The sequence below is a fragment of the Gymnoscopelus microlampas genome (genome assembly GCF_963454915.1).
Source record: "Gymnoscopelus microlampas genome assembly, chromosome: 21".
Lineage (NCBI taxonomy): Eukaryota > Metazoa > Chordata > Actinopteri > Myctophiformes > Myctophidae > Gymnoscopelus > Gymnoscopelus microlampas.
In genome coordinates this window covers 9,701,364-9,723,787 of record NC_139958.1, presented here as the reverse complement: position 1 = coordinate 9,723,787, position 22,424 = coordinate 9,701,364, and the positions used below count along the sequence as shown (strand labels likewise).

Here is a 22,424-nt window from a genome sequence, read left to right as displayed (position 1 = left end):
TACACATACAGGTACTGTACGCGCATGATTTAATTCATTCACAGCTACAGTATTTCACAGTCTATGGATTCAGCTGTCTTTTCCCTACGCTGGGAGTTTTAATTCGTTTCATTTAGTATAGTAGATAATAATACTAATAATACTGATACTACTACTAATAATAATAATAAATTACTCAAAAAGTACAGGATGGCATAATATTAACAAAATAAATAATGATAATAATAATAATAATAAGGGTAATAATAATAATAATAATAATAATAATAGCTCAGATGTATATAGCGCTTTTCTAAGTACCCAGGCTTTACATAAAGCAAAGGAAGGAACCAAGAGCTTAATGTCATTGGTCAGATGTTTTCTGAAGTTTAGGCTATGGTCTTGAGGCACAGGGCAGTTTGGACTCATTGCTTGGTGGTGTGAAAATGACGCTAAATTGAAGACAATAGCAAGTGGTGAATCTAAGTCTGATATCTCTGTCTAAGGCTGAGGAAAACTAGACTGGCATTGCCAGACTGATCACGTGGGATTCACATGATCAGACTGGCAATGCCAGGCTAGAGGAAAACACCCTGTCTGTCCACTTGTCACACGTCCTGGAACCAGGTCACACAATCAGACACACAAGATACACTGGTCATATAAAAATTACAATATATACTAAAGATATTTTGGATATGTCAATCTTTAAATAAATAAATACATAAATACATAATACATTCTCTTTTCATACCACACGCTGAACCCCATGTGAAACCTTTATATTTTGGCCCTCAGATCAAGCTAAATACATTACAATACAGACCAAATAATACATTTGATTGTCAAAAATACCGGCAGCAATCGATGGGTGAATAAATGGGTTTCAAAACTCCTGTCAAATTGAACTTGCTTCTGTTGATAAAAGACAAACTGGATTTGTCATCTCGATCCTGCAACCTGACAGTTCAGGCTACTGTGAATCCCAGCCGTCTGGAGCTTGTACAACACGTCACATCGTAGATCGTTCTCCCCCGACCTGTCGACAGAGACGATGGTGAACATCTCATAGGGCGGAATCAGCACTTCCTGCTCGTCTGGACCGAACTCTGTGTAGGACTTGAGGAAGGCACCGAAACACGTATGTATCTCGAAACAGGTCCTTCTCCCAAAATGAGCCAGCGTCGTGCTGAGGGAGCTGGACGCAAATGAGCCAAACCGCATAGTTTGACCGACTTCCCCCATGAAGTCCCGTTTGGATCTTCGGTAGGAAGTGTAGCAATTCCTTTGATTCCGTTTGAGAAGCTGGATAGCGTCGGTCAGCAGGAAATGGAGAGCGTGAAACTCAAACGTAGTGTCGTATGTTGCTTTGCTCTTGCGAACTGCGTCGTTCAAGTCAGTGAAAGCACTTGCCGTGTATGCACAGAGAGCTTTAAAGTGATCCCACGAAAGTGAGTCATAGGAGTCTCTCACCTTCAAGGCTTGTGCGGCGCAACGTTCCGTGACTTTGGAAAACAGAGCTTCCTTCTTGCTGCTCTCGCGGAGGAAGCCGCGTTTCACCTTGATGAGCATCTTGTCAGAGCATCCGTGATACATGTCATCGACCGAGTCAGAAGCCATGCCCAGAGAGATGCTGCTAAGCTTGTAGTGACCCGAGGAGACCTGCACAGTGATACCAGGGGCCTTAACAGGCACATTAATAGACATGTTCTGAGGCTCAAAATGAACTTCAGGGGCGGCTGCAGTGTCCTGTGCTGGAGTCGTCATAGGGACCGGAGTGGAGACGCCAGGGCCCTTCAAAGGGGCCTCTGTAGTGTCCTGTACTAGAGTCATTATAAGGTTCGGTGTGGAGACACTAGGGCCCTTCAAAAGGGCCTCCGTAGTGTCCTGTAGTGTAGTCATCATAGGGACCGGTGTGGAGACACTAGGGCCCTTCAAAGGGGCCTCTGTAGTGTCTTGTACTGGAGTCATCATGGGGACCGGAGTGGAGACATGGGGACCCTTCAAAGGGGCCTCCGTAGTGTCCTGTACTAGGGTCATTATAGGGACCGGTGTGGAGACATGGGGGCCCTTCCAAGGGGCCTCCGTAGTGTCCTGTACTGTAGTCATCACAGGGACCGGTGTGGAGACATCAGGCCTTTTGAATAGGTCTTCTGTAGTGTCCTGCATAAGCAGCTGTGAAAAGACATTACAAAACTCATTAGTTAGTGAGTTATACATTATTGACACAGAAAGCAACAACAGATAGTTTTCATTAAAAAGAAACAAATACAGCCTCACGTTTATTGTGATTTAAAAGTCATAGTTAAAACAGATGCACGTGACAATACACGTTCACAGCTTTTGTTTACATTCTCTCCAAAGTCATTGACATATTCCCAAACTTAACAGAATGACCTGAGTAAACGTTGGATAAACATACAGACGTGTTTGTGAATATATGTAATAATTCAAATACACAGTATTCTCATCTCATCTATTCTCAGGTATTGTATTGTATATCTCACCGCCTTTGCATCCACAGTCATTGATGTCCAAACGCAGAGTGAGCAGAGCACAGCGAAGGCCAGCATGTTGTCTTTCATCCCTAGTATTGATGCACCTGAAGTAAGTAGAAAAGATACATTAAATGACATGGGCTATTAGTAGCAGTGATTCAGTCGGTAGTTACCAGTGATGGAAGAAATATTCTAATTTTTGCTCAAGTAAAAGTATCAATACCCTATTGTAGAAATAGTACAAGTCCGGTATTCAAACTTTACTTGAGTAAACGTACAAAAGTATTGGCATCAAAATATACTTACAAAAGTAAAAGTACTCATTATGACGAAGTTTTCAAATGTATAAAATGTATAAAGATCCTTTGAAAATAGCAGATCTACAAGCTCACAACGCGTCGCAAAGCGGTGCGTTGTGAGCTTGTAGATCGGCTATTTTCAAATTGCCAAAGTAGGCTATCCAGGTCCGAAGTGGTTTTGTCATAATGATCAAAATCTACAAAGTAACTAGTAAATAAAGTTTTAAAATAATTATAGTGAAGTAAAAGTACAATATTTGCCTTTGAGATGTACAGTAATGGAGAAGTAACATACAGTATCTGGTTGGTAGTTAATGTCTATAAACACGAACTACAGGAAAACCGTTATCCATAAGTATGTGATTTCCAACATTTGTTGTTTGAAAGTCATACTTAACATTCTACCGAACTCACCAGACGTACCAGCAGCAGGTGGTTGTCAGAGGAGGAGAGAGTCTTCTTGGCTTGGAAGATGCCAGTGTGAGCCTGACTTATATCTGAGTTGATGGTTGATGGGCAGGGCATATTACTTATTCATTTGCATAATATTTGGCAAAATAGTCCTGCAAATATTACCACTGTTGCAGCATTGAAATGCCCTTCTTTGGACACACACACACACACGCTGTATGACGTATAGCGCAAACAGTGCCGAGATCAGCATAAATGCAGCAAAACTGAAAGTTTGGGTAAGTCTGGTTCAGTATGATAAATTAGGGAGTTTACTCTGAGGAAGTCACGCATCAAACTTAAATTTACTCTGTGGTGAAATCATGTGTTATTTCCTTGCAGAAGTGAAAGCTTTGGATAAGCAAGACATGGGCAAATTTAGCAATTTGAAATGCCCTGGCTGCAAATAGCTACAGTCTAATAATAGAATGACACATTTTCCATCACTTTCCAGTTACTTTGTAGATTTAGATTATTGCAAAACATACATGACTAATTAACTAATTAAGCTCTATAACTAAATTAGATTTCCTATTTTTAAAAGATTTTGACACATTTTGGAAAGAAAAAGGTGAAATTGTACATTCTGCATAATGCTTATACTTTTACCCAAGTAAAATTTCGAATACAGAATACTTTTACGTTTGCCTACAGATTGTTAGTGTCCCGGCTTTTCCTCGTGCCGTGAACTTTGACTTTATTATTTAGTCCTTGACTGCCCTTATATGGTATTGGACTCTTTAGGGCTGTTCTTCAGGCCTGTTAGGCCATTGTTCTGTTGTTTCGTTCCAATCGTGTTTCTGTTATGATGTTGCTGCCTTGGTCTTGTATATCTTATTTTGTAGTTTTGTTTCCTGTCTGCCTTGTTTGCCGTTTCCTGTCTTGTCTCACCTCCCTGTAATTATTGTAACCCTAGTCACCTGTGTTGTGTTTGCCTGTTAGCCTATCCCAGTGTTGATTGTCTGTTTGAGTTCACCTGTGTTAGCCTTGTGTCTATATATATGCCCCTGTTTGTTCAGTTGCCTGTCAGGTCGTCATTTAATGTTAGCATGTTATGTACTGTGTTTTGGCTAAAAGCCATTTGGGAATTTGTGTTTTTATTTTGCCACCCCTGTTTTATGGGTTGCCTCAGTTTGGTTAATAAACCTCAAAACCTTTGAACCTTGATCTTTGCTGTCTGTCGTACTGCTTTTGGGTCCTCTGAACTCGCACCCTGACAGTTAGGGTGTGTTGTATTTTAGAACCCAAAACCAGAACCAGATGAACACGCAATAAGCCTTTTATTTAACGCAAATACGAAACAATCTGAATGAGTGAAAAACTTAAGTATGGAATGGTTGTATGTATGGCTGGTTGGCAGGCAGGTAGCAGACTTGGAGGTACTGGGCGATCTGAGGCACAGGGAGACATAAAGTTCGAAAAATGCTGGAAACAAGCAAAATCGGAGGAGCTGAGGCACAGTATATTTTACCGATTGGCAACTGAACAAACTGGCCAGGGCTGGAAAGAGAGCCATGCCTTTTATCTGCTGCAGCTTGATGAGAAGATGAAACCTTAACCTCACAAAAACTACGCCTAACCCTAACCTCACAGAAATGATGCCTAAACCTAACCTCAAAACCACGCCCACTGGGGCGAAACACCTAGGAAAGAGAGAGTCCAAAGGGAAAACAGCATCAGACACACACTGATAAGAACCAGTATGCACGCGCAGGCCGGCACCGCTCATAAGAGTCAATAGAAAAGTGGTCACTGCGCTCACGTGTAAAAATGCATCCCATCAAACTGTGGAGGAAGAATGCATAGGATGTTTTACTGTGATCTCTCGCTTTTGACATGTATAATCCTTGCAGTTGTCCCCCAAACCCCACCTCCAGTCGCTGTCATTAGACCGGAGGGCGTGCAATACCGTTGCGTTGCGTGATGAAGTATATATGTCTTGCTGGGGCGCGCCTCACTAGCCAACACACATGAGGAGGTTGAATGAAATTAAACCAGCACTCCAGAAAACAACAGGTTTGGGGATCGACTGTAGGGAATTGATTACATGAAAAAGTCACCTGTGTGTCCAGTCTCAATGTTTGTAAGCACATTTTTGGAAGAGTATTTCTACATTGTGGTATTTCTACTTTTACTTAAGTAAAGAAATCTGTGTAAAAAAAAACAGAGTACTTTTCTGTTGGCAAATGTGGGAAATCTCCCCACATTTCCTGTTTCCTAAATTTACTGTAAGTCCCATGGTGTTGTGTTGGTTGGTTTGCGGGAACACTGGGGCTCTTCTTCAAAGACAGACAAAGAAAGAGATGAGATGAGATATAAATGATCAATCCCCGAAGGGAAATTGAGGCGTGGCGCGTTACAGCAGCATATTGTGATTTTGTGCATATTGTGCAATGAATATCTATAAAATACAAACAAAAATCACACGTGAACACGGCCGACACAGAACCACGTGCATTTAGCAGGCCTATAGGGAGAGAGTTCTCATGCACTATGCAGTCGGATGGCAGTTGGCACAAAGGAATGTCTGCATACCACTCCGTTTTCACAAAGACAATTCAGACAAAGTAAAAGACAAAATAAGCTATAAAAACGTTGTGAGCTCGTGTCTGCTTTTTACAACAACAACAAAATGAAATGTTATTTTAAATACAATGTGTGTGTTTTTTTTTTAAACATTTTAACCGAGGTCAAATACATATTAATTTGGGGGTCCTTTACATGAAAAGTCTGTTGGAAAGGTTGTTGTGCCCCCACCACTGCTATGCACAGTGCTTTTCATTAGCTTTTTTGTGTTTGATTTAGACCAATAGCTAGAAAATGAAACTGCTGTTCACCGAAAGCTGCTGCTGTACAGTATGATCAAGCCTTGACAAAAATGACTCTGGAGTGTCTGGATGTAACAGCAAAACTAGACAGGAACTCCTTGACCACTTAAACCCCAGCATCCCTCTGTAGGCTTTAATAAGATCAGCTATTTTCGGGGAAGAGATTTGTGTAGATCAGAAAACAAAAGAGAAACTCAGGTCTGTTTTACTAATTATAGAGAGTTTAAGGGGTTTGTGTCAGTGTTGCCAGCTCTGCTTAATAAAAAAGTTTTTCTGTAAAGTTGCTTGTAAAATATTGGTAGTTGCGGGTTGCTTATTTGGGCCTGTTTCCAAATGTTGTTTAAACCAGTGGTTCTCAAACATTTTGCCAAATGTCAAGGACCCGCTAAAATCAATAAGTGTGTGTGTGTGTGTGTGTGTGTGTGTGTGTGTATGTGTGTGTGTGTGTGTGTGTGTGTGTGTGTGTGTGTGTGTGTGTGTGTCATCCAGAAGTATTTTGTGACCCCTGTACCAGGATTTGTGTTTCAAAAAAATATTCAAAATATTTCAATAAAGATTTATTTTGAAAATAGCCGATCTACAAGCTAACAACGCATGGCATTGCTTGTAGATCGGCTATTTTCGTCAAAAAGGTTTGGTGTAGAGGGAAAAAAGAGCAGACTAAGTTCAAGTTTATTTAGTATTGTTGTTAAATGTCTGAAAATACACATTTGAAACTATATGGAATCAATTAAAACATTGTGGGGGTCCCTGCTTCATCCCTCTCTCAACTAAGGGGTCCTCCTTGGTCTGAAAAACGTTGAATACCCCTGGTGTACGCTGCTCATCTTTAAAGACCGACAGTTACTGACCTTAAGTGGTCAAAGATCTAATCATCATCACATGGTGGACAAGTGTCCAGTCTGGACTGGTGGCCAATCGGATCTCCCAGTTTGATTTATGGACCGATGAGGTGTAACCCATTAAAACCAGGAAAGAATTTTAGATTTTAGCTAACATAAGTTTTCTCAGAAAACTCTCAGGATTTAGAACAGTACGTGGTTTAGAACAGTGCTTCTCAAAAATAGCAGATATACAAGCTCACGGCGCATCACTTCGTGCCACGCTGCGAGCTTGCACAACTGCTACTTTTGAAAAATTCTGAAAAATATCGAAAATGTTTGGAAATTGTTTCACACAAATCTTCTCTTCTGGGGGTCCCTGGCACAAAACATTTTTAGATGGGGGTCCGTGGCCAAATACATATACATTTAATAGCTTTATCAATGATTTTCCTTTGTGATTGTTCTCATACTTTTTCAATCAGGTGCCGCCCCAGCCCAAGTATGTGCAATGACCAATATCACCCTCCCCGCCCGGCTTCCCTCTCCTGAACACGGGCCAATTGCGTTCGGATAGACGCCCGACAAAGCCGGATGCACCACGATGGATTCGAACGCACAACCTCTGTGGTGGTGGGCAGGGGATTATCGATTTTTTTCTTTTTTTTTTAAATAGTCGATTAGTTTGATTAAGTGTTGCACCCCTAGACTGAAATTAAGTTTCTATCAACAGCACTTTGTTCACAACAGTGCTCTGTGCTCTGCCTTGAAATAAGCCATTTGGTGACTGCGGACTGAAAATAAACACAGAGAGAGAGACCCCACCAGCCTGTCCTCACACTATTGTGGGTGCAGTTATTTGGAGTTCAGGAATGTTCGGCATGCATGCATGTGTGTGTATGTAAAAAGTATGGCTTAACATGTGAGAGGAGGGGGTGCAGAGGGGGTCTTAGACATGTAGCCTACCAAGGGAATTACTGGAACTTTCTATATAGGAAGACTCATGGCCTTCTTGTTTCTAAGGAAGACTCGATTGTGGTTCTGCAGACTAGCCTACAAATAAAGAGACTAGCCTACATCTGCTGACTTTAGGTCCACCTGGCTGTAACATAACATACCTTAACCCACTTGACCTAAATTTGAAACTCATTTAGTATTGATAAGTATTGTATTGATAACACTGGGACAGTATTGATAGCTATTTATTTACATGGTCATGTACGCGTGATTATGAATCCCACCAATGTTATAGGATAGACCCGCCCTACCTGTGTCTGATTGGCTCCCTGGCAGGCATAGTTTTACTTAGGTTAGGGTTAGGTTTAGGCATACTGTAGTTGGAAAAACAAGAACTGTCAAGCACAGTGACTACTGGCCAATCACAGTGGGTTTTGCCTAGAACTGCGGTGCAGGATCCATAGTAATGCGTCATGAGCAGTAGTGGTTCTCCCCCCAAAAAGAATCATATTTGAACTGGGGACCCCCACCCTGACAAGCACTTGTAATGTAACTTGAATGTAAGAGTTGAGGCGTTACATTTAGTTTGACTCGGTTCCACTGATAAATATTGTGAAAATAGCAGATCTGCAAGCTCAGCTTTTTTGCCACTTTCTTGTATTATTAGACACTTTGGCCAATGTTTGACCAGTTTCACTTCACTGATCATCATCAGGGGACCCCCCCCCCAGAATCATATGGGGCCGACCCACAAGTTGAGAACCACTAATGTACAGGAGCTCTAGGCCAGAATGTACAGAATGCATGTGAGGCCGCTCGAGATGGTGAAGGGCTATTTTTACCATAGTTTCACCATAAGCTAGTGCTGCCTCATGTCATGTAGGTCAGCGTCTCTCTGCCACTTTCTTTCCTCTCTTTTCATCTTCGTCAGCCCCTCTCTGTCGGTGTCTACGTGGCTAATCCTGGAAACCACTGGACCAATCCGCGTCAAGCTGGCCAGTAGCCAAGTAGGCCAAGGAAGACACTCCACCCCATAAATCAGCAACAGTCTTACGATTTTCAGTACTATTTCATTACATTTGGGGGGACTGGGTTCACGCTAGCGTGAACCCAGTCCCCCCAAACGCAACATTAGCTAATGTTGCGTTCACACAAGTGGGCCAAAGCGACAGGCTACAAGTCATTTTCAGTGGAAGCCAGCAACATCAAGCTACAAACGCAGATGCCTGACAATTATTTAGCTACAAAGTTGAGTTGGCCTCAACTTATGGTGAATCATGAATCATAAAACATTTGATTCTGTGTCAAAAGATATTTGAAAAACCGCAAAATAATAATATAATAATGTAAATATCTTCGGAAATCTCTATGGGAAACTTTTATGGGATTTTGACCTGTGGCGCGACAAAATGGTCGCCACTGCTATGCCCTATACCAGGGGTGGGCAACTTTGATGATGGAGAGGGCCACTATATTTCCACACTCACTCCAGAGGGCCACATTGCATGTACTGTCAGACAGACCTCTTACCTTTTTCGTAAATTAATGCTGTACAAAAGTTGCAAAACTAGCCGATCTACAAGCTCAAAACGCGTTGCAGTGAATTGGTCCCAGTGAGTTTATTTAATTTCAAATGCATTATGTTAACTTTATGAACTTAAATACAAATACATTGGACATAAAAAAGACAATAGAATGTTAATACTAGTCATTAAGCTACTAATATAGACTGAAGTAATTAAAGCGGGTCATGTTTATATGTTTGGAATTGTAACAGCTGAAATCAATAATATATCTCTCAGCATTCCGATATTAACCTGCATTAAGTGAAGGTGAGGGCCGCATGTGGCCCTCAGGCTGCCAGTTGCCCATGTATGCCCTATACAGTTTAGATGCACAGATGTAAATAGAGCCACCGGAATAGGAGATAGGATTATTTGGGCCATTTTGAGGACAGGCATGACATCATATCTATATCATACACATCCAGTGCAAGCAGGTGTTATGGGTACTGTTTAAGGCACATGGCTTACTGTGACAGAGGGAGAGGGGAGGGGGGCTGTATGTACAGTATGCAGGCTTAGGAGCTGTATCTTTCTATGTATGCATGTTATTTTTAGCTGTACCCTCGCTATCTTCGCTTTACTTAAAAGGTCACATACATCCAGCAGAAGGTCAATTTGCATGTCCCTGCTGCAGTATATAGGAGCGGTTACCACTTGCGTAAAGTTGTTCCTCACACGTCGTGCTTAAACACACAGCCAGGATCACTGGTAAGGAGAACTTTCACTCGCATGTCTGTGATTCTTCTGAAGAATGTATGGTATAGGACTTTAATCAGCCCTGAGAGGGAAATTGCGTGACAAGACATTTTTTTTGTTCTTGCTGTCTGCTATGTAGGTATTATAGCAATGTAGCATGTTCAGTTCATGTTGGTTTAAAAAACATTATTGAAATATACTGTGACTTTTTCTCATGGTTTTGACAAATATATTGCTATGGTATATATTATAAACAACATACAAAATTCTGGGTGAGTGCACTGCATTTAACCTTTTATTGGATTAATAAGTATTGTACTATAGGGTAGTGAAGGGTAGTTAGTTACAGTACATGTAACTGTTCATGCACTGTCAAAACAGACAAAGTTTGTAATTTGAAGTTCCAAAAGCAGTCAACTTACAGCATGTAATTATCATCATAGTTAAAGTCATTCATACATAAACATCAGACATTTCGTCTAGGCAATTATTAACCTGAATTGCTCAAATCATGTAGGCTACAGTAATTAAAAAAAAAAAAGAGATCTGTATCGAACTGAAAACCAAATAATCATTGCCATAATATTCAAAAATGGTACTTTGTTCTGATTGGTAGTGATTAGTACTGTGCATGTCTTTCTCTGTGTCAGAAGCAGAGCAAGTTATTCAGGGTTCTACTGTACACTGTCTGGCAGCGTCAAGGGCTTTTAACATGACTGGTATGATGCTATTAATTAACACGGATCAGCACCATTCTTCACTTATAAATAAAGCTACTGATACTGTTGATGCCCATAACCCATTAAAGGGTCTACACCATGAATTTTAACTTTTTCTTCATTTTTGTGTGTTTTTGGTCTCCCCCACCTCTCTTCTGTTCCAACAAATACCCGACTTCGAGCATGCAGGCTTTCATAGGCTATCTGTGGTTTTCATGTAAATTGGTCTGAAAACAGTCCGTCAGATTTGTTCCCCCACCCTACGTCACGTCTGGGAACAATTCCTCCCGTTTTTCAGTTCTAACAAAAAAAAAAAATCCAAAAAAAAAATATATATATTTTTTTTCATTTTTATTTTTTTATAAATTTTTTCTTATTTTTTTTTTTTACTTTTTCCACACAGAACCAGGACATGACATGCATACAAACTGGCTCAATAGCGCCCCGTGCCAAACAGGACAATGTGGTATTGCAGGTGAAAGTGCTTTATAAGCCAGAGAGAAGTTAGTTGGAATGAGTATATCTGAGGCTTGATTTAGGCTCAAACCTTTTGAAAAACGTTTGAGGGACATAAACAATATGATATCAAATATTATTATTATTTTTTAAATTCATGGTGTAGCTCCTTTAAGACCTGAGGCCAATTCTACACAATGCATTTAATGCCTTCTAAATCAGTAGTTCTCAAACTTTTTCGTGCCAAGAAGAACCCCCAAATGTATATATATATTTGGTCACGGACCCATTTGAAAAGGTTTTGTGCCAGGGTCCCCAGATTATGGCACCAAAAGTAATCAACAAACTATACTATACAAACTAGTCAAACCTTGACCAACTTGTCAAATAATATAAGAAAGAGGCAAAAAAATGTTGAGGCATCTAAATGTAATGCCTCAACTCCTACATTCTAGGTGCTTATCAGGGTGTGTGTGCCTGTGTGGGGGGTTGGGGTCCCCAGTTCACATATGATTATTTCGGGCTGAAAAGGTTGAGAACCACTGCATTAGAACCACTGTTTTAGATGACATTGCGGCCAAATAATAACTTTTTTTAATTATTTGTGTAGGTTATTATACACCGTCCTGAGTGAAGGCCTGTTGCAGAGGTCTTGAGGATCTGTCAGGAGGATGGCAGAGGGCAGAGACAAGGTGGAGGTGTTGGGCTGCGATGCCTCCATCGTGAAGAACGTGTGGGAGATCCGCCTCAAGGAGACCGAGAACAAGATGAAGCAGGAGGAGATGCGGATGCAAAAGAGCGCCCTGTCGAGGTGGGTGTATATAGCCAAACAATTGACTCAAGTATTTAAGAGTATTGTTACTTTAGATTAGAATAATATAACTAAAGCATAGGAGTAAAAGGTAGTCATTGCAATAGTCACTAAGAGCAAGAAAGTAGGCTATAGTGGAAAGAATGTGCAACTTATATGTGTAACTTCTTTCATGTATTGTTTCAATAATCAAAATAGGAGCACCAGGGCTGGTTGCAAATATGCCCCATTTTTATAATGATTTATTGTTTACAGAGTAGATTAAAAGTAAGTTAAAAGTTTCTTCTTCAAGTAAAAGTAAAACGTAAAGAGTGAAACTACTCTTACAAGTGCAATTTATCCAAAAAGCTACTCAAGTAAAAGTAAAACGTTACTACCTGCATCTGTCCTCGTAATCTCCCTCTCTCTTTCTTTCTTTCTTTCTCTCTCTTTCTCTCTCTCTCTTTTTCTCTCTCTCTCTATTTCTCTCTCTCTGTCTTTTTCTCTCTTTCTCTCACTCTCTGTCTCTTTCACTCTTTCTTTATCCTTTCTTTCTCCCTTTCTCCCTTTTCTAGCTCTCTCTTTTTCTTCTTTTTCTCTGCCTTTCTCTGCCTTTCTCTGTCTCTCTCTCTCTCTCTCTCTCTCTCTCTCTCTCTCTCTCTCTCTCTCTCTCTCTCTCTCTCTCTCTCTCTCTCTCTGTGTCAAAGCTATTTTATTGTAATGCTAGCTGATAAGTATAAGGCATTCTGCAGGGGATTAAGATCTCTCCCTGGAATTACTGAAAGCTTATAGGTGTAAGGGGCTGAGATCGGAAAATAGACAGCATTCTGCACAATAGCTCAGATGTCATGTGCAAGGATACTGTTGTGTGTCTAGTACCACACGCACGCACGCATGCACATTTCAGCAGAAATAGAGTATCAAAGTTATTTTTTGTATTGGAAATCCCATAGGCAAATCTTTTTTTTGCGTCATTGCGTCTTAAAATAAACAAATCACCCCGTCGATTTTGTCAGGTAGGCCTATGTGACTCTGTGTGGTTTATGATATGGCCAAATATAATATATCAATCAATTGGGTACTATTCCAGTACTAATTTGGGTACTATTCCAGTACTATTTATGTTCTACCGCACTGCCCCTGCTGGCTACTCAGAGCAGGACAGTTAGTCAGGCTCAACTCAAGTCATCCTATATTTGTAAAGCATTTGACTGCTGCTACTTGTCATTACTGTCTTCTCCCACTAGATGGAGTAAGATTTTTATTCCAAGGTTGAATGAATGAATGAATGGTTTTATTATGGTATTAAGCCATGTACAAAGTTAATCACAACAAACAGCACAGAAACAATTACTTGGACCAAAAAGGTGTAAGTTGAAGCCATAGCTTATAATGCCTACCCCTTTTAGCTTATAATATTCATAAAACAGAAAAAACATAACAAAACATGATACAAAAGACAAAAACAAAGCCAAAAATGTGGACCTTTCACATACTAGAAATAATATTTTATGGATTATGATGAAGTTTTATATATTGATCTACTATATTGTCTTTAAACATTTTATTGAAGATTACTGAAGATTTTTTATGATAATAATTGTCAGCTCATAATCTGAACACGTAAAATGTAATAATAGTCAGGTCTAATGAAAGTGTGCCTTTAAGTCTCCAGTTATTCCTTATAGATTGAACAGCACATTTTTAAAACTATTCCATATTTCTATTGCCATAACCGATGTACAGTTGATTATGATTATGATGAACACGATATTTCTATTTAAAGAAAGTATTGCCCCCAAAACATTAATAAACAATACTTTTAATTAATCATTGGTAAGTGGCCATCAATAAAGCCAGGATAATTATTCAACTCATAGCTAAAATGTTGATTTAAAAAAAAAGAAACATTACTTTCTTGTATTAGGTCTTAGCCTACTAACATTTTGGTTTTATGTTTACTTCCCCAGCATTAATGAGGAATGGTCCCAACGCTTGGCAATCAGAATGGGCGTCAAATATGCATCACCAAAGAAGCTGGAGAGAAGTGCCACTCTAGACGTCCAGATAGACAGCAGCAATGCCTTCGCCAACAAGCAACCGCTTCAGGCTCCTCCAGGATTCAGTAGTTCCCGAGGCGGTGGAAGAGGTGCTGGAGTAGGTGGCGTGGGTAAAGCTCCCATGGGTAAAGCTCCCCTGACCAGAAGCAATACACTTCCAAGCCCTAGCATGAGCAAAGACAAGAAGAAGATCCCAAACAAGAATTTATTCAAGCAACAGTTGCTCACGTCCATTGACCAGACCCGTCCTTCCATGATGGTTTGGTCCAAAGCCTGGAAGTACAACAAGTCACTGCCAAAGCCAGCAGAGGGGGAGGAGGTCGTGTCCACCTGGGGCCAGTGCTGGAGGCTGGCTGTTCAGCAGCCCTACAGTGAAGCGGTCAAACCTTGGCCAAACGGGCCTAATCTGGTTGATCACCGCGACCTCGGTCTCTGGGAAAACTACGTTCACAGGATGACAGAGTCTCGTGAGCTGGATCTCGACCTGTCCACAGATGAGTGGCAGATGTCATGGAAAAATTCCGAGAGGCAGAAAGGGCAAGCAGGAAAGTCTGCATCTTCACAGAAAGGTAGCGACGATCCAAAATATTGGATGCTCAGCCCACTGGAGGAGACTCAGCTCCAAAATGAGGAGTTGTGCTCATCAGAATGGAGTGATTCATGGATATCAACAAAGCCTCAAGAGGAAGGTGAGCATGCTGAATCTACTGAGCCAACAAATGGTCCCATCGAAAGTCCGAAGACGAAGAATGGTTTGCCAACCAGTTGTTGGAAATTCATGAACCACCAACTCCACTACAAATCCAAGCAGTCGTCTTCCGTTCAAACTTGTAACCATGCGGATTGGGATAAGTCATGGAGAGCCGCCGTTGCGGTAACCAATGGCCTCAAGAAAGCTGCAGATGCTTCCTCTCCCAAGCAGAAAGATGTTCATGGTGTTCACGACAACGAAGAAGAGCCTCTTCACAAGGTCATCATGTCTGTGTCACGTGAGAGTAAGTACAGAGATTGGTTGAAGTCACTAACTTGTGATGAACGCAAGCCTCTTTCCGAGTGGGAACATTCATGGGAGATGACCAAGAACAACTCAAAACCAAGTGAGGAGTTAGAGAAAGCACTGAAGTCTGCGCCGGCAAAAACACAAGTCGAGAAGGTGGAGAAACCAAAGGAGCAGCGTTCCCTGACTGAGAAAACAGACCCACGCTACGAGCAACTGAGAAATGAGGTGATTTACCCACCCAGGATGCAATTTACGCACAGCATGTTGCTTCGCCTCAGACATCTTGAAAATGCGTGCTCTGGCACTGAATGGAGAGAGTCCTGGCAGACATTGAAACACTACATGAGGCAGCAGAGAAGACGAACGAGGCCTCAGCCCTCCAGACCCTTCAGAGAAGCTAGTAAGGGTGGTGAGAGAAAACCTGACATGTCAGAGTGGAAAGAGTCCTGGAAGTACACCAATAAACCCCTGGATCAGGATGCTGAGCTTTGGCAGCAGGATTGGGCCACCATTCCCAGAGTCCGACCCGACCGTGCCGTGGAGCGCAACCATTTCATAGAGCCCATGGTGATGCCCAAAAATGGCCCGGCTGCAGCGCATATCTGGGATGACTCTTGGAGGATGCCCACTAGGCCCCGGCACCAGCCAGAGGTCCACCATCACCACCAACCAGGCCAGCCTGAGCAGAGAGGAAGGCAGAGGTCTGTAGCTGACTGGCAGGAATCCTGGATGGTCTCCGACTCTCAGTTCCACCATGACAGACCGTCCCTCACCCAGTGGATGCATGCCTGGAGGCAATCTGGCTTCCATATGGAGCACTCGCATGAGCAGCAGGCATGGATGGTGATTGAACATTGGAGAGGGAAGCTGCCTTTGCAGAAAGCCAAAGCCAAGATGAGCCAATCGTTTGACGGCCACATCTTCAGGGAGAGGTATCCTGAAAAGCAGTGGAGCGGGTCATGGAAGGCAACATGCTTGCTAAGCAGCTCGTCGGGCATGACTGAGCAAGGCAAGAACAGTGACACGCATGAGCAATCAGTTGCCCCAGGCATCGAGCAGGCGTCTGAATGGGGAATGTCATTTAGAATCGCCAACCCCATGCCCCATGTCGACAGACCCTGGGTAGAATGCTCTCCCAATCCATCACGCCACATGGTGATGTTCACAAGAGGCACTCATAGTAGAAGACAGCACCTCTTTGTCGCCATCAGCAAAGACCACTCGGAGCACAAATACTTTGCCCAATACTTCAAGGTTTGGGGGAAGTCATACAGGTTCCTGATGGGTCCCAGTAGCAGTCAAGCCACAGACAAATCCAGTCCGTCCAAGTCCAAGCAACAAGATCATGACCCATGGGTTCTCATGACAAAAAGTATCAATATGAAGAAGAACTTGTATGTCAATATCAACAAGGACAACCCAGACGGGAAGAAATGGGCCGGATGTCACCTGCTCTGCAAAACACAACCACGTCCCAAGAGGAGTTCGGGCCCAGTGAAGAAGCCCGCAGCGGAAGAGGCAGATACAACAGCAGATAATAAGTTCTTTGAAGAATGGTCCGAATCCTGGAGGTTCGTTGTTCGTCCGCAGAGCCTGAAGCAGGCACCTGCCAAAAACCTCTCTGGTTGGGGTGATTCTTGGAAGTTCCTCTTCCCCCCGTACCCACCACAGAATGGACTTCCCATGAGGAAGGCCATGTAGATATGTGGTTAACTCACCTCACATGGCTCATGGTTCAACGTAATAATCAATGCAGGGAATTGTCTTCAGAAATAACATGACATCTGTTATATTAAGTAGAACTTAATGAAAGTGAATGCTTTATCATTACCAATGTTATGATAATTTCTCATACACGTATTCCATTTGAAATAGCTTGAATTAAAAGTGAATTGATTCTATGCCATGGTCACTCAGCCTATTTGCTATAGTAAAAGCAAAGCATTTTGAGCACAGCATAAATTAATAGTTGAACCAACTAGTATGTGATCTGTTTACATATGCATGCATTTATTAGTTTAGCAGAAAGGCAGAGCTTAAAGGAGTAGTTCACCCAAAAAATTACTTATTTTCTATCAATTACACACCCCATGAAGCCTTGAATTCATGGAGATTTTTTTTTTCAATAATTTGATGACCGGCAATGACCGGCGGAGTCTATCCGGCATGAAACTGAGCAGCCACCCGTCATCAAATTATTGTCTTAGGAATGCGACAAAAACTAAACAGATCTCCATGAATTCAAGGCTTCATGGCGTGTGTTTTATTGATAGAAAATAAGTTATTTTTGGGTGAACTACTCCAACTTTACTTTACTTTAACAACAGCCAGCAGCGGCACCTGTGGAGAAGTGGAGGTGGATGAGTGTTTAATTACTGCAACAGGATGGAATGGAGGATGGAAACATTGGCCAGTTGTCCTGGACAGTAATAAAAAGAGCGATGGTGATAAGTGTGTATCAGGTGTAGTTTCAAAGGAAAGGTGCTGCATGGCAAGGTGCATGTCTGTACTTTAGAAAAGGAAGTGTGATCTACAGTATGTATATTGTAATAACATTCTCTTTTAATTAAAGAAATTCAGCTCACTCATGTCGGTTTTGCCTTCTTTTTTCAATCATGTTATCTTTATTATCCTGTTACCTTATTATTGTCTTATCTTACATGCAATAATGTGTGCATATGTGTTAAGTTTAAAGCAGCACTATATTATTGTCTCCGCCAGGAGACTATGTTTTCACTTTCCGTCCCCCCCCCTCGGCCAAGCTAACATTGGTCAAGCCTCACGTGACACGTGACAATACGTTGAAAGAGTGTGCTCTGATTGGCTAGTGAGACGCATGACGTATCAGCGGCCTATAAATAGATATGTCACTTTGAAAGAGTCTTAGCCTCTTTCAAAGTGAGGTAAGACAGGAGTAATCACGAAATGGCTGAGAAATGGCGGAGTAACACTTAAGACAGTATTAATCAAGTAACACTTAAGACAGGATTAATCAGGAACAGTACTGGCGGAGACCTGTGCTCCGAGGAGCACATCTTCTAGTTTGATCCTGCTTTTGTTTTAAGTAGTAGTTTTTAATGTGTTTTTATAGGGACCTGGGTATATATGTATTGTGATTTTATGTACAGTATGTTGTGTTTTAACCACAAACCACAAACGAAGTTCCGAAAGGAAAATAAAGTTGTTTGAAGTTGGAGTTGAAGTTAGAACAAAACAAGAAGATTTTTATATCTGGAACAAACTCCCAGAGAACGTGCAGGTCTGCTACAACCCTCAAAACTGAAGCCTTTTAACTGAGGTTGATTAAATTATTACGGGGCCAGAGCTCAGCTCTGGACCTGTTTTATTATTGACATTATTCTGTCACTTCTGCCACTTTTCGCAGTTCTGGCTGAACCGTGCTGTCGCTTTTAAGAAACTCGGCCATATGTTAGATGGTCATGAAAAACGATCAAGAAACTAGAAAAAGTGCTCCTCGGAGCACAGGTCTACGCCAGGTCACAAACGTTATTGTGGCCTCCTGGTGGCGCTATAATAGGCCAATGTGAAAAGGGTGGCGTTTCTTCTTAGGCCTTTCATGGCAATCGGACACTGCATGCATGATTTGAGGCATTTTGTTCCCAAAAAATGTTTTGCTAATTAGACCTGCTGGTAGCGCTATAACAGGCCAATACACACACACACACACACACACACACACACACACACACACACACACACACACACACACACACACACACACACACACACACACACACACACACACACACACACACACGGAAATTGGAACCCACCGCCGTCTTGTTCCATCTGTGGAAATGAAGTTGAATATCTAGTTTGGGTATCTAGTCAACCTATAATGCTCTCATTGTAGGTTGATAAAGTCATGCTGTTGCAATACTTTCCTCAAATTTCCGCATTGTCATTTATTGTGCATAAATTATAGCTACTCTTTATTGATCCCTGTGTGTCATCACAGCCCGCAGTAAGTGTGAAAAATACGACAGGAACAGCTAAATAACTTATAACCAGGGAACATGGAATAGATTCATGTATATACTTATTTATTTATGAACGAGTACTGTACATGCTGTTGTCCTGTACCTCCATTCAATAAAATGAAATGTAATTAAATAAACTGGTGTTTAATAGCTGGTGGAAAAGAGAAGTAAACGGGCACTGATAAATACATCACAGTTGAGGTGAAGAAATCGTGAACTTATGAGGAAGAGAATCAAACTGATGGTGGAGGTTGAATGAACTCAAGTCAAATAGCCAGTTTGTCAAGAGAGAGAACTCTGTGTAAATCATGCTGTACAGAATGTCCATGTTGCAAGTGTGAAGCGTGTGAGGTTGCGTGACAAGGAAACAAATACATTTTCCAAAGGTTTCCCCCCTCTCTCTCTGTATCTTGTTCCATCTGTGAACATCAAGTTGAATATCTAGTTTTGGATAGACAATGGTCTAATTGTACAGTACAGTACTCAAGTTCTGTACCTAAGTACACTTTTTAGGTATTTTTACTTTACTGGAGTATTTCATTTTGACCAAGAAGTCTGTGCCCAATATATTACGGTCCCTTGCCTGCTTTTGGGTGCCGACCCACTGGTTGAGAAACAGTGCCGTAGAGCAAGGGTCTTCAATGTTTTTTTGTTTTGTTCTTGTTTGTTTTTTGGTGACCTTTTTCATCCCGCCGGGGAACTTGTTTTCAGCTTCACCCAGCTGAGTGCTGCCCACAGAGGAGCGCGGAGGAGGAAGCAGTTCAAATCAAATCAAACTTTATTTATAGATTACATTTATATACAACCAAAGATTGCCCAAAGAGCTGCCCAGAAAGAAACAAAAATATCAAAAAATGTGTTTTACATAAGTTGGCCTCCTGGTGGCGCTATAAAGGGCAAATGTGAAAAATGCAGCGCAGATGTTTTTCCTTGGCCTCTAGAGAGTGTGCGTGCAAAGTTTCTGGCAGATCGGTGCAGTTATAGTTAAAAACGCAAATTGGCCTGTTATAGCGCCACCATGAGGCTGATTTAAATGTGCCATTTTCTTCCTCGGCCTAGTGGGAATGTGCGTGTGAAATTTCACGGAAATTGCAAGCTGCGTTCATGATTTGAGGCATTGTGTTCAAAACGGAGCAATCCTGCAAACTTTGGGAGGCAATCTTAGCCAATCAGGATGGAATCTCGAAAATCGGACAGATCCCTGTTGATCACATGACTATAGAGATACTGTGTACTGATGTGCGTGTTTTTTGGACAAAATCTGTAGGAGTAATATCCAAAAATGTGTTTTGCAAAAGTCGGCCCCATGGTGGCGCTATGACAGGCTGATCTAAAAAATGTGGGGCAGAGGTTCTGCTGTGGCATCCAGGGAGTGTGTGTGCACAGTTTCACAACGACCGGGCCAACGGTGGCGGAGATTAGCTGGTCACAGACAGAAGGACGGACGGACGGACGGACGGACGGACGGACGGACGGACGGACAGAGGGTAAAACATACTCTCTCGCCATGCCTTCGGCCTGGCGGAGACAATAATTCTCACAATCTTTCGTCCAAAGGTGGCGCTATAGCACTCAATTGAAAATGGCAACTTTGAACAGGTACAGCTCATGCCCTGTTTGACCTACAGCCATGAAACTTGGCTTAACTTAGAAATGGGGTTCATGTCTGCAGATGGAGATTGAATCATCCTGTAAAAAGACATTACAGCTTTCTGCCAGATGATGTCAAGTCTGTGCGAACTCTGGTCACCCCGGATATATCCAAGATTCGTAACATTGGCATCATGGCACACATTGATGCAGGGAAGACCACCACCACAGAGAGGATGCTCTATTACTCTGGTTATACCCGGGCACTAGGAGATGTGGACGACGGGGGGACAGTGACAGACTTCATGGTTCAGGAGAGAGAGCGGGGCATCACCATACAGTCAGCGGCAGTCACCTTCGACTGGAAAGGCCATCGGATCAACCTTATAGATACTCCAGGTCATGTTGACTTCACTCTAGAGGTGGAGCGGGCGCTTCGCGTTCTGGACGGTGCTGTAGCAGTGATTGATGCTTCTGCTGGTGTGGAGGCCCAGACTCTGACAGTGTGGAGGCAGGCAGAGAAGCATCATGTTCCCTGTATTTGTTTCCTTAATAAGATGGACAAGCCTGCCGCAAACTCATCTTTTTCAATTGAGAGCTTAAAGGAGAAGCTGAATACAAATCCCCTTCTCCTTCAGATTCCAATTGGTATTGGGAAGAGCTTCACAGGGTTAGTTGATTTAATAACCAATCAGAAGATTTTCTGGAAGACAACTTCCCGGGAAGATGACGGACGTTCATTTGAGACGAAACCGCTGAGTCCATCCGATAACGCAGAACTCCTACAAGAGGCTAAAGAAGCCAGAGCTGATTTGATTGAGCGGGTTGCTGATCTGGATGACGACTTTGCTGAATTGTTGCTGGGTGATTTTGCTGATAATTGTGATGCTATTCCCGCCATCAAACTTCAGGAGGCTCTGCGGCGTGTGACTCTGGCTCGTAAAGCCCTTCCAGTGCTCTTGGGGAGCTCTCTGAAAAACAAAGGCGTTCAGCCTCTTCTGGACGCCATCACAGCCTACCTACCTGACCCCAGTGAGGGGCACCATGATGTAGTAAGGTGGTACAAAGATGACCTGTGTGCTCTAGCGTTTAAGGTAGTCCATGACAAACAGCGTGGTCCTATGGTGTTCCTGCGCATCTACTCTGGAACCATGAAAGCCCAGACGGCTGTCCACAACATCAACAGAAACAACATTGAGAGGATGAGCAGACTGCTGGTGCCGTTTGCTGATCAGCATGTGGCGATCTCCTCCCTGACAGCTGGAAACATTGCTCTGACTGTGGGCCTCAAGCAGACAGTGACGGGGGACACCATCGTGTCATCCAAGGCCTCCGCTGCAGCCGCAGCCCGGCGGGCACAAAAAGAGGCCGGGGAAAAGAAACCTGGAGATCAAGCCAGTCCGGTACTGTCGGGGTAGAGGTCCCTGAGCCGGTGTTCTTCTGCACCATAGAGCCTCCCACCATGGCCAAACAGGCAGATCTTGACAATGCACTCACCTGCCTACAGAGAGAAGACCCCAGCCTTAAAGTCAGGATTGATCCTGACTCTGGACAGACAATTCTGTGTGGAATGGGAGAGTTGCACATTGACATCATCCACGATCGCATCAGACGAGAGTACGGCATCGAGACCCACCTTGGTCCATTGCAGGTGGCATACAGAGAGACTATACTGCAACGTGTATCTGCTACAGACACACTGGACCGTACGGTTG

General features: G+C 42.5%; 1 protein-coding gene and 1 long non-coding RNA gene across 2 annotated transcripts in view; both read right to left on the bottom strand.

Moving 5' to 3' along the window:
* Positions 1 to 22,424, bottom strand: part of LOC311037530 — a 439,052-nt gene that overhangs the window by 264,546 nt on the left and 152,082 nt on the right. The window lies entirely within an intron of this gene.
* On the bottom strand, positions 588 to 3,301 carry LOC311037235 (uncharacterized protein; the record flags this gene model as incomplete). Its single annotated transcript, XM_084046355.1, has 3 exons — positions 588 to 596; positions 940 to 2,154; positions 3,191 to 3,301. 3 exons carry the CDS (start codon positions 3,299 to 3,301, stop codon positions 588 to 590), a joined length of 1,335 nt encoding a protein of 444 aa, XP_083902481.1.